This window comes from Tiliqua scincoides, chromosome 1 (genome assembly GCF_035046505.1).
Source record: "Tiliqua scincoides isolate rTilSci1 chromosome 1, rTilSci1.hap2, whole genome shotgun sequence".
NCBI classification, from domain to species: domain Eukaryota; kingdom Metazoa; phylum Chordata; class Lepidosauria; order Squamata; family Scincidae; genus Tiliqua; species Tiliqua scincoides.
This window is the reverse complement of record NC_089821.1, coordinates 171,464,070-171,477,421: the sequence shown is the minus strand read 5'-3', so window position 1 is coordinate 171,477,421 and position 13,352 is coordinate 171,464,070. Positions and strand designations below refer to the sequence as shown.

Genomic DNA, 13,352 nt, shown 5'->3' with positions numbered 1-13,352 from the left:
TATGCATGTACGCACATGTTCTATCTCTCACAGTTTTAGGTACAAAGTGGAGAACGTTAACATGCTTGATTTTTGATTAAAAGTCATTGAGACTTGGATGCATAGTCCACCAATCCCTTCCTGGACTATAGCTAATACTTGCTTCATATTGAAGATTTTACTCTTGACAAACAGAGAAGCACCCTTAGAAGTTGTACCACCTGTAATGCTCTCATAGTTCCCAAAATGCTTAATGCCAACTCGTCCAGTTTTTCTTTGGCTGCCACCAGTCTCTAGCTTACCAGAGTCTTGCCCTCTGCAAGGTCTTCAGAGCTTAGGGACACTGCCTCCCAGAACTTAGGGTAGGATTCAGATAAAGACAATGCAGCTCCTCAAATGAAACTGGGTTTATTTACAAAGGATGATACAGTAGCAGACCTCTCAATTTGTTCAGCAATGCAAGTCAGTGGTGATTTTAGCCTGTGTTTCAATTCTAGCTTCCAGGGATGGGCAAGTCCACCGTGGCTTAACTCTAGTCTTGAGTCTCTGCCCCCACGACTTAAAAACTAGGCCTAATGGGTGAACTTTCCAAGTCGCCCAGAGCGTTTTTGCAACTCGAAAAAACTTGAGTCTTGTTTCCTTTAAAAAGCCAACTGTGGCTCAGCAGAAAAAACGGGGCTGTTGCCAGGCTGTATGTGTGCTTCCGACTTCCCGTTCAGCACTCCTCTGCTGTCACCGCCCATCCCATCTAAGGCAGCAGTGCAGAACATGCCAATTCGTTCCCTTTCCCTTTATGTTCCCACTCCAGCCACAACGAAGGAAACCCAACCCCCTTCACATCATGGGCATGGCAGGGAGGGAGGGAGGACACATCCCAGCTTGGCAAGGCAGAAGGACATGGCTGCTCCTGTCTCCCTCCCTCTCCTGGAGATGCATCCTCTGTCTAATGGATGGTCTGGGGAAGAAGAAGAAGTCCCCCCCCCCATGTTCTGTACACCTTCAGGACCTTCATGTAGATTACTGAGCCAGCTACAATGGATACTTCTGGAATAGTTGTTACAAATTCTGGATCACAAGATCCTGCATCACAAGATTTGCTTCACAAGTTTTAAGCCCAAACAAAAAAAAAGTTAACCATTTCGCTTCACCCCCTCAGCCCCGTCTGTACCAGTGATTTTCCTTCTCATTGGCTCTGCCACTGTGCATTTACCTTAGTGTCCTCATGGCACATTATTCAGATACAGAGTCATATGCCCCATAATGTGCAGAGTACCCTTTTCCTCCAATTGGAGGGTTAGCCGACACCTGAACAAGACATTTACTTCACTAATCTGCTCTGGTGGTCGAATGTACCCACTGTGAGTTATGCAGATAACAAACTTAGTGAGTTGCTCACAGTTTGATACTAGCTGCAAAGAAGAAACCAAACCTTATACAGTACAGCAGTGGTTCTCACACATTTAACTCCAGGGCCCACTTTTTAGAATGAGAATCTGTGGGGACCCACCAGAAGTGGTGTCATGACCGGAAGTGACCTCATCAAGCAGGAACGTTTTTAACAATCTTAGGCTGCAATCCTACCTACACTGACCCAGGAGTAAGTCCCATTTACTATTGTTGTTAAAAGAATATACATAGTAACTTGTTAAAAGTACAGGTCTGTAACGTTTCCCCAAAAGTAGTCACATCCCATGGGAGCATCAAGTCTAATATATTACGTAAAAATAAAATACTGAGATGAATGGGGACCCACCTGAAATTGGCTCACGACCCACCTAGTGGGTCCCAACCCACAGTTTGAGAAACACTGCAGTACAAGAATAGAACAACAGCAGTGGGTTCAGTGATAGTGATATTTTCTGATAACTGATGCTGATTACATTGGTTTCTTATTCAGTAAGACTGGTTAATAGCCCCAAAATAACCCCAACGTTGTTTGAGTATACACTACAATTTACAAAAAATGATAAATACCACAATTACAAACATGGATCAAGATCAAAATCAAAGTTTTTATCTGTTTTTCCCCACTTCTCCAAGTCAATTTAACTCCTTGATCGAGGTGAGAATATGATTATGTATGTGCCTTCTAGACCTTATGGCAAATACTTGAAGGCCAGAGAAGACTTAATGCTGCTGCTTGGCCTTTCGTTGACACACCCAGTTTTCTGAGCATGTTCATAGTATTAACAACTTAGACAGCAACTGGCTTTACAAGAAGAGGATATAGAGGGTGATAGGCCTTATGTTCCAGAATGAACTGCAAGTCTTGCTGCAGTCTATGCTCCCTGCACATAATCAGCTATCCCCTGGGCAGATCTTTTGATTATTGCTTTGGATCTGTACTCGTGTATAGGAGTAAATGGGTGAGAGTGCATCTATGTCTTTTCATGACATAGTATGATCATATGAGTGCATTCTCACCCTTTGTGAGTGCCTTTTCATCTTTCAAAAATATAGTGAAAAGCTCTATTGACTGTCGATTGTACCTTATTTCCACAAGTCTAGGCATCCATCTTTCACACTTAACAAAAGGCAATCAATGCATGTACATTTGTAGCCCACCCTGAACCTTCCTTATAACATGGGATAGAAATCTGGGTAAAAATTAAAAGAAAATAACAGGAGGAAGTTGGAATCTACAGCTGACACTACAATTGATTCTGTTTGCAGTCAGTTCTAATCATAAATTACTTGTTCAATTGATGATATCTGCATTGTAATATGGTTCTGGCACAATAGCTGTTTCCTGCCCTGTTGGAAAATTGTTCTCTTAAGCCTACCTCTTTTGCCAGTAAACAAGACCTTGAAGAATCTGCCTGTTCATCTTTTTACAGGTTTGTAGCAATATAGTCATTTCCCGGCAATTTGATTTTTGATTATTTTGTCTCCAGCTTCTCCAGAGATTGCTGGATGACCGTAAACCCACTGTTGAACTAATCAAACGTGAAGGGGAGAAAATTGCAGAGTCAGCAGAGCCTGCTGATAAAGAAAAGATCTTGAAACAGCTGAACCTCCTGGATAGCAGATGGGACGCATTGCTCGATAAAGCGGAAACGAGGTACTTGAAACGTTTTCATTCACTGAGGAGTACAGAAGGGTGTACTTCTGCACAAAGCATGGAAAACTTTTGTGACTTGAAGCTCTGTAAACATTTTCATTCTGTTGATTGCAAGATTAATATTTGTGTGAATACCTGAGAAAATGGCTTTGAAAACATCCCTACTGTTATTTTTAAAAAGGGCGGTTTGAGGATCTGACAGAAGCCAGATATCCTATAACTGCTCCCTCTGTTAATAAAGTGTATGTCTAGCATGTAGACAGAGTTGGCTCCAAAATGGGCCCAGAACAAGTGCAGGTGTGGGATCCTGCATATTGGGGGGACCCCCTTCATGGTATGTTGCCCTATTTGATTTGATTTTAAGATCCCTGGTTCCCTTCCAAACCTGCCCTCCCTTTTGTAAGAGCAAAATGCTGCATATATGTACTGTTCTCATGTTTCTTGTGATGATTGCCAACAGAGCAGCATTCAGATGCCATCTCTTAGCCAGCCAGAAGTGGGAATTAGGCTTAAGTTAAGCAAGAGGCTTGCTGATGCACACATAGGTTATGAGGCTTAAACCTGATTCCCGTCTTGATGTAATTGAAGCACATGCTGTCTTGTCCCCCCACTCTACATCATTGGCAATAATTAGTAGAGAAGAGAGTGCCAATCATAATAATGTCAAGATACATGTCAAGTTGTCCCAAACAGTGCAGAATGGGATTGGGGAATTTCACACATGGCTATCGTTTTAAGTGTTGGCCCCAAATTCTTTGTAACATTTGAATCAGTGAAATTTCGTTTAGCACAATATTTAGTGCTAAATATAAATGCTTTAGCTGATGTAATTTGTTTTCTTCAGCTAATCTGTGTGGGAGTGGTTCAACTTAATGTGATTAGGCAAAGGCTATAAAATATAACAGCCGTTTGTTCTTTTGATATAGGCCTTTGCATGTTTAAAAGCATATGCTCATTTTTGGTCATTGATGCATCAGCCTAACATTTCTAAGCCATGGGCTTGTCATTACTTCTAGTTACTTCTTATTGCAGCAGAACAGAATGTTTTAAGTTTTTAACATTTCACACACATCTTCCCAGCAAAATGTTGTGTTTTTTTTTTGGTCTCTGCCTATTGTAGGAATTGTCAGCTGGAAGGCATCTCTACTGTAGCACAGCAGTTCCATGAAACTTTAGAACCTCTGGTTGAATGGCTTACCAACACTGAGAAGAAGCTGTCAAATTCAGAACCCATTGGAACCCAGGCTTCCAAACTACAACAACAAATTTCTCAACATAAAGTAAGACCATAATGTGCCATTCATTCATTCAATTTACTTTTCCAGCAAAATTTGGGAGCCCCAGGTTCTTTTGCATTTGTTTGTTTACACCCTTCTTTATCATTAAAGTTATTTTCTTTTTGTTTCTTTTCTGTTGTGTTCATATTTGGTTCTATTTTCTTTTCTATTCCTTTCTTATTATGTTGGAAACTTCATTTAGGCCTTAGAAGAAGACATCATCACTCACAAAACAAATTTACGGCAAGCTGTTAGTGCTGGTCAGGCTTTAAAGACGTTGAGCTCCAGGGAAGATAAAGATATGGTACAGGAGAAATTAGATTCTTCTGAAATCCGATACGCAGAGATTCAAGAAAAGAGCAGCAGTAGGGCTGAGCTTCTCCAGCAAGCCTATTGTAATGCTCAGATATTTGGAGAGGATGAAGTTGAACTGATGAATTGGCTGAACGAAGTTCATGAGAAACTGAGCAAACTGGCCGTCCAAGACTACAATACTGACCTACTTGTGAAACAACACGCTGAAATGCTGGTATTTGCATTTATTTTCTGTTGATTTTATTTTAACATTATTAGTAGCACCATGTGTTTTACCTTTGTATTTTTTTACTTCAGTTATTATTTGTTCCTCTTTGTTTCATTTTTAAGCCTTTAGTTTTCTGTCCACTGTTTATTCAGAAACAACATGTAGTTGTTTTAAGGTACAAAGAATTTAAATGATGACTTCTCAAGTTATTCAAAAAAGAATTCTAAAATCTCTTAGGTTCTTCAAGAAGAGATACTACTCAGGCAGCAAAATGTGGATCAGGCTATACAAAATGGTTTGGAGCTTCTCAAACAAACCACAGGTGAGAGCTGTAATGAAATGAATGATTAAGCAAAGAAGTTAAGTGATGTACAATCCCTCAAGAACCTTTCTTTTTCTTTTTTTCTTTTTTTTTCTTTGAGGGATAACTTGAAAATGTTGTAGTGAATTTCTGTAAAGCCCCCAAAAGAACTGAACGATTAGTCTACCTTTTGCTGTAAGAGAGGCTGCTTCCCCTGCGCTACAGCTAGTACTGTGGGAAAGTTGCATTCCATTTGCACACAGAATGTCTCATTTGTAGACCAACATCTTCTACATTTTCCAGTCTCCATGAACTCTCCAAGATATACATAGTCTGAGGCTGCAAATGAGGGAGGAAAAGGAGGGAGCAGGGAGATATATTTCAGAATTAGAGAATGTGTTTTGTTCAGTAAATGGTAAATCCAGAACAGTGCAATTTTCATTTTAACTGCTATTCTTAGATATCAGTCATTGTTTGAGCAAGGTCATATACAGAGAAAAATGTATTTTTTTAAACTTGTAATTTTGAATGTCAACTGATAAATCATCTGGGTATTAACAGGCTCATTTATTTAATTGAAATTAATTTGCACATTATAACTTCGAAATATAAGACTTTCTTTGAAAGAAAGACATTGACCCTTTGGGCAACCCAGTTGGTTGGCAACCTTCAGTCTCGAAAGACTATGGTATAAGCCTATAGCACCTGGTATTCGCAGGCGATCTCCCATCCAAGTACTAACCAGGCCTGACCCTGCTTAGCTTCTAAGATCAGACATGTGCAGGGTAATGTCCTATGTACAATTGGGCTGCTGCATGGAGGCTATTACCACAGGAAAAGTAACTTATGCTATCGTGAGGGTGGAAAGGGTCGGCGGAACCATAGACACCACCGTTGGAGGAAGAGTGCTATAAAAATGTGAAAAATAAATAAGTAAAATGACTGCCAATGGAGTCTGTAGTGCACACTTGATCATGTTCCCTCCTTTTTTAAGCTCCCTGCCCTCTTCCTCTCCTTGGACATATACTACCAAATGTGGTGGTATATGTCTGAGGAGTCCCATAGGTGACTCCAGGGCTTACAGGGAGAAAAGTATACATGTTTTAGACTTACCTCATTTTTGCCATGGGGTCCCCCCCCCCGCTGGATGTACGCATGTCTTTTTGGTGCGGCTGCATTGTTCGTGGGATAGGATTGGGCCCTAATTGTTAGCTTATAATGTAACAAACAAAAACGGCTACTCAGTGTTAGAAGGAAAAGCCATCAGTCTGTTCCAAAGTCTGGGATGTTATTGCTATTGCTACTGCTGAGTGTTGAGGAGGATCCTGAACTATGGAGCAGGCTGTAGCCTGAGTAGTGGGGATTGGGGGCCCCTAATCACTCTGACAACAAATGGTACAATAAGCGCTTTGGGAGGATCACTACCTTCCCAAACAAGCCATAACCTTCTCAGAAATCTTTAGATCAGTGGTTCCCAAACATTTTAGCAATGGGACTCACTTTTTAAAATGGCACTCTATCAGGACCCACCTAGGTTTATGAGACTTAAAAAAAAAAAATTTAAAAATTATTTATTTATTTACAAGTACTAATAACCCCCCAAAAGATGCTCAAACATTTATCTCGCTATATTTATACATGCTTGCAAACTGCAGGAGCTCAATTTGCAGGGAGGTGAGCACTTTGCAGGCAATTAGCAGCTATATGATTTTTGTATAGCCTCAGGGCTTAAGGCAGTTAATCTGATTTTTCCATCTTTCCATGTTTTCGTTGGAGGCTCTGCTCGGCTGCTACAGGACCTACCAAAAATCAGGTTACAACCATAGGTCCTGACCCACTGTTTTAGATTCCTGGCTTGTGCTGATGATATTTTTGTGAACCAGAGCCTAGCAATTCCTGATTTCCCAGATCTGACATGGTTTCATTTCAGATTCAGATTGAAATAGATGAATTTCACCCATTGACACATGATTAAAGCAAATGTGACTCATTGCACTTCAACTGTCAGCCTGCTTTTGACTGCCAAGCTTGTAGTTTCACAGCTGGGAATATTCCTAGTAAAACCAGATCATTGTTATTGGGGGCCCATATATATATGATAGAAGTCTGTACTTGAGGCACCCAGGGATCTGTGCATGCTAAGATGCACTCATATGTGGTCTTCAGTCAGTTTAGTGAAGTAAAATATGTGGATGTGCATCTACTCTCTTCGCTGAAATGAATGGGGAAGTTATTCTGGACAGGGCAAGTATGCATTGAAGCTTCCATACATAGGAAAATTGGATTAGGGCAAAATTGTGTTTAGTTTAGTCTGTCTAATCAAAACCTAAGCAACTCAATTGCTTTAGATTTGAGTTTTATTTTGCAGTAAATATCCCATTCAAACTACAGGTGATGAAGTTGTCATCATTCAAGATAAATTGGAAGGCATTAAAGCAAGATATAAGGACATCAGTAAGCTGAGTTCTGATGTGTTCAAGACTTTAGAACAAGCTCTCCAGCTTTCAGGACAGCTGCAGTCCACTCATGAGGAGCTCTGTGCTTGGCTTGACAAAGCTGAAGTGGAATTACTATCCTATGATACTCAGATTCCCAAAGGCGAAGAGTTAAACCTAGCACAAGAAAGGCAAAAGGTGAGTAGAAACACAGAAGACCTTCATATGGCCACCTCTTTGGTATTTTAAGCATATTTACAAAAAAGTTTTTTTCATCCGAAGTAGTATTGAAAGCTTTGTACGTATGGTTGTATTTGCCAACAGCGTAGTTGAAAAATTGCCAGTCTGGTGGTGGGAACTGAATTGAGCTCAAATCTCAACCATAAATTGACACAGTGATTGTAGACAATTCACTGTCGCTCAACCGAAACTGCCTCCTAGGATTATGAGGATAAATGGATGATTCCTGTATGAATTGTCCTGAATTTTATTTGGGCTGTCCTGAACCCACTGACAGGATATAAATATGATTTTCATAATTGCTTTGCTGGTTCTCAGTGAACTAGAAAAGTATAGTTCTAGGTTCCATTACACTCTAATCAAGAAATTGAATCTAGGGTGAAGCTATGAAGATGCAGAATGAAGATGAAGAATCAGATCTGGGCAGAAAGGGACTTTCATTAATTTCATTGGAACACTATCAATGGTCTGTAATTTGGGGGTGTAGTTAAAGGAGAGTCCTACCTTGTCTCAGACACTCGAGTCATTCAAGCCACGTTTAGAAATCCCGGTACTGTTTCCATTGTATTATTTATTGTCTCTTATAACTGTCATTCTTTGTGTAGGGAAAAGTAAAGCAAAGTGGTGGCAAAACCTGTCAACTGCCCAACAAAGTTTGGCCAAGCCTCCAAACACAGGGTCCCCCTGAAGATGCAATATGTCTCTTTGTGCTGCTTCCCCCTCCCCGAGTCCCTACAATATATTTGTCCCTCCTTATTGCATCCATCATAACGATGGACATTTCAGTATACTAAAACAAAGAAGAGAAAAGCCCCGTATATATGATACAGTCATCTCTTATTGACTGAAATAACTTTGAGAAAAGCTGCTACTAATACTAACAAAATCAGCCCTTCTATTTCTGCAAGAGTATCAAACCCAAGACAAGGCAGGCCATCCATCTCCCTCTTCCATGCTTCAGTCCACATGTGATTACTCTTCAGGAGCACTTATATTTCTTGCCAGCTTGTTGCTCAACCCACAGTTATTTGGAGTTAAATGGACCTGTGTGCCGGAAGTGTGCATGCCAAGGGCTCAAATCCTTTGAGAAAGCAGCGTAGCAGTTCTGTATCTATAACACTGTAATTATTATAATACGTGAAAGGGTAAGCACAACAGATACTTTTGTCTGCAATTTAGGGCGCAATTCTAACCCCTGGGTTTGGCTGGCACAAGTCACTTGCGTTGACCCAGGAGTGTTGCAAATGTGCCATAAGGAGGCATTTTGGGATGGGGGGAGGGCAGGCAGCGGGTGTTCCCGGGCACAGGTGGGTGGGGAGCAGGAGGCAGGGCCAGGATCCAGCAGTTATGCTGGATCCTGACCCTGTTCCCAGGCAGTGCGGATCGACCCCTGGCCACACCATTCTGCTTGGATCTGTGGCGCAGATCCAAGTAGACCCATTGGGGCCAGTGTAGCACGACATGGAGTAAGGGAAAAATTTTCCCCTTGCCTCGGGTTGCGCCACTTCTGGTCCCAAACTTGCGCTGGATGCAGCGTGGACCGGCTGGCTGCCCGCTCCAGTGCAAGTTAGGATTGTGCTGCAGGTCTTGTATCTACTGAACAGTCTGCTATTGTACCTTGGTATTAGATGCACAGTTTATTTTATCATAAGTCTAATTTGGGATATAAATTGGGATATCAAAGATTTTCTTCGCTTAATTTGTAAATAGTCTCTTTAAATTCACTTGAATTTCATGTTAAATTTGCCTTTGGTTTTACTTATTCAATGTAAACAAAAATTGCAGTCTAAAGAAAAACATTAGATTTCCTTTTGTTTGTTTAATTAGTGACTGGCAGTTCTATTCAGTTCCAAAGAATGGTGGCCTGCCCTGTGGATTGCAGGAATGTATTTAAATACTATTTTGTTGAAACTTTCCTTCAGCAATTACCTGCTTATCTGTCAGGTGACTTACAATAACAGAAAAAAGGTAATTGAGTTGAAAATAAGAGTACCATTTACAGCTTCAGTAGGCGAGCAGATCATTCCACCTCTCTTCCCAAATGAAAAAAATGAGGGGAAAAAACACCACACAGAACCTTTGAATTGTACGTTTTTTGCTTGTATGCCAACATGTTTATTTTAAATGTTCTTTTTTTAGAAACTGAAAAAAGAAGCAAAGGACAATAAAAGCTTGTTGGATACCCTCAATGAAGTCAGCAGTGCTTTGCTAGAACTAGTGCCCTGGAGAGCAAGGGAAGGGATTGACAAAATGGTAACAGAAGACAATGAACGGTACAGATCAGTGAATGATACTATAACTCAGAAAGTGGAGGAAATTGATGCTGCTATTCTCAGATCTCAGCAGGTAACAGAAATTCCTGGTTTTCATTCTGTGTGAGTTGAGGGGAGAAATAAAAAAAGAATCTGTTCCTGATTACAAGGCTGCCGTCCACATTAGTGGCACGTATTTGCTGTGGTTGTGCGAGGACTGGAACCGGGCTTGGAACAGAGCTTGGTCATCGTTTTCAGACATGAGTCTTGGACCAAAGCAAATCCAGACATTGTTGTAGCCATCTGCCTTCTTATTGACACAGAAATTACAGATCAGTCTCATACTGAGAAGCATTATGAGTTGCATCCCACAGTGATCTCAGTAGGAATTACTCCAATGAAAGAACTGTAAAACTTGCACCCCATAACTTTTTTGCAGTTTATATAGGTCAGATATCGGCTTGTTTAAACAATTGCCTGAAGTAGAGATGCTTACAATAGCCAGTGGATGCAGCTTCTCAGGAAAGACAAATATTATTTGCTGTGGCCAGTAGTATTTAAAATACTTAATATCTGCACTATTGTTTTGTTGGGTGTGTATGCATGTGTGTGGGGTCTGAACATATAATTTGTTGGCCCTTTAATTTAGTGTGACTCAGTTCATATGCCTCTCTTTAAAACAGATGGAATATTTTGACCAAATGTACCTTCTCTGATTAAAATGTGAGATGTTGGCAAGTATTTGTGGCCTGCTCCAAATACATTAAACAAATGAGATGAAGAATTACTTGGAAGCAGCATGGAGAAAATTCAGGGTCACATAATTTATTTTCAGCCATGGTTTGTTATTAAATAAGAAGACACGACAGATTATCCATTACATTTCACTTTAAGTTGAATGTGCTGCATGAATCGTATAACAGCAGCTCTTTGGCCACAAAAAAGTAAACTGTCTGCTTCTTAAATTGCTAAAGAGGATTTTGTTTTTAATGGAGTAGCGTGTATTGACAAAATAATATTTTTGAGTTAAATAAATTTCTTTGTTAGGCCTGAAGCTGAATTCTGTGCAGCTCTGAAGTTTGCATGAGCTTTCTCTAATATAAGTTGGTTAAATCAAACTTATCGCCTTATCAGTGTTTACCTCTGACTTTCGAGGATTATAATATAAGATATAATATAAGGATTTTGTGTGCATTTATGACACAATCCTCCACTTTAAAGAAGTTTTCTCAGGGCCCAATCCTATGCAACTTTCCAGCTCTGATGCAGCCGTGCCAGCAGGGCATGCATTGCATCCTGCAGTTGGGGAAAACATTTGTTCATTTACCTTGGGACTGCCTTGCAGCTGCATTGGCACTGGAAAGTTGGATAGGATTGGGCCCTCAGATATTATGCTGTACTGACATGGCATAACAGTGGCTCTATAACAAATCTGCAATTCACTTGCAATTTGTCTGATGACCACTAGGAAAGAAACAAAGACAGCAAGGAACATTATGCAGGACATTATAATCAAATAATCAAACTTGAAATTTACAGTGGTCTTTGAAAAACAAGGGATTGTATCCTAATATCTTCCATTTAAATAAGTAGTTCTTTCTGTGCAAGGGAGGAAGGGTGAATTTCATCTTCTCCCTCCTTCCCTGTGCCTCCCCATTGAAAACTGGCTTCTGAGTGTTACCCAAGAATGGATGGAAGAAGTTATTAGGATATAGCACAAGATTTTCAGGTGAACTTTACATCCTAAATCTGGCTTTCTGTCACTTAAGCCTTGATTAACCATATATAGCTTGTCTTGCCGCAACTGGAGTGGCAGCGAGTGTATTAAAAGGATATGTTCCTAGACTGTTGCTTATTGTTTTAATAGAGATGACTATATAATGGTAGACATGTTGGCCTTGTGTTTCTGGTGTTGCTTTGTTGTATTTATTATTATTATGTTGTTAACCTACTTGAGTGTGTCTCCCTTGCAGGAAGGGAAAAGCGGAGATACAAATATATTAAATACATAAATTGCATGGGTAAAGCATGCTCTGTCATTGCTCAGACACATTTAGAATCTGATAAGTAACTAATTTCTAAGCGGAATCACATTTTGAACTGAGTAAGGCTGAACATCCCAATGCTCTCATTTAACTGCAGGTGATAAACTGAGGCACAGATAAAGGGCTTTTTCATCTCTCACCTTCCTGTATGTGAGAAAATGTTTGAGTTCAGAGACCTTGCTGGGGGAAAGATAGCAAGCCTTTAGGGAATGGGACTACTCTTGGACAGTCAGTTGCCTAGTTTTGCTTGGGTTGTGAATAGATGAGTTGTAACTCGACACTGTCATCCCTCCCCCACCGTAATTTTTCATCTACTTACATAAGTCTACATCTACAGATGATCCTTTACAGAGTGACAAATGTGCGTGTAACTACTTTGTACACAACTTACATCATCCTGCCTCATGTTACAAAACATTTTACATCAGGTAAAGATGTATGATGAAATGGTTATCGGTATCCATCCAGAGGCTGTCTAGAGTGCAGTTGCATTGATTTGTACTTCTTGAGCATGATTTTTAAGCTGGCTAGCAGAGCTAGTCTTCCAGTATGATTGTAATCAATTATTTGCTGTTGCAGCGACTCAGATTGTAGGATCCCATTGAAGTCAGTGGGATTTACTTACTTTTGAGTAATGCCTAGAATAGCACTGTCGGTACATGTGACTTAAACAATCACATTTGCTTACCCCTATCTCAATTCCCCTGCCCCCTCATTGTCTTCCTTTTATCAAAATCTAGATTTTAAACCCCTCAGACTTGTCTTTTCACAATTTGTAAAGTGTTGTGGACGTTGATGGTGTCATATAAATTATAATAAGTAACTGGAATATTGCAAAATTCTACAAACAATATGTATTGAAGGGAAATATAAACTATAAAATAATCATTGCACTGAGGCAGGAAACTAATCTTACAGATAGACAAGAAATGCTTCAAGTTATGCTTGAAGAAAAAAATGTATTAATATTGGCTTTGAAGCGTCTAAGAATTTTGATGGAGATTTCTGGTTGGAGTGTAAAGTGTGATGAGGCTCTGACATTTCCAGCCATGCCTTTGTAACACTTCTGAAATAAGCTGATTTTAATATACTACTCAGTGTCACTGAGACCCCTAGAGTTTACTGGAATAAAAAGTAATTGCCTGGGGATTATAAGAAGCTGCCTTATACTGAGTCTGACAAATGAGCAACCTATCCTAGTACTCTGAAGGTCCACTAGCAACAGATCTCAGGACTTTC

General features: G+C 40.1%; 1 protein-coding gene across 1 annotated transcript in view; it reads left to right on the top strand.

Annotated features, from left to right (window-relative positions):
* Positions 1–13,352, top strand: part of DST (dystonin) — a 312,958-nt gene that overhangs the window by 230,101 nt on the left and 69,505 nt on the right. Inside the window, exons 61-66 of the mRNA XM_066612418.1 lie at positions 2,874–3,040; positions 4,161–4,320; positions 4,520–4,846; positions 5,078–5,162; positions 7,533–7,774; positions 9,956–10,162. Coding sequence (XP_066468515.1) covers positions 2,874–3,040; positions 4,161–4,320; positions 4,520–4,846; positions 5,078–5,162; positions 7,533–7,774; positions 9,956–10,162 — 1,188 coding nt within the window. The remainder of the gene's footprint in view (positions 1–2,873; positions 3,041–4,160; positions 4,321–4,519; positions 4,847–5,077; positions 5,163–7,532; positions 7,775–9,955; positions 10,163–13,352) is intronic.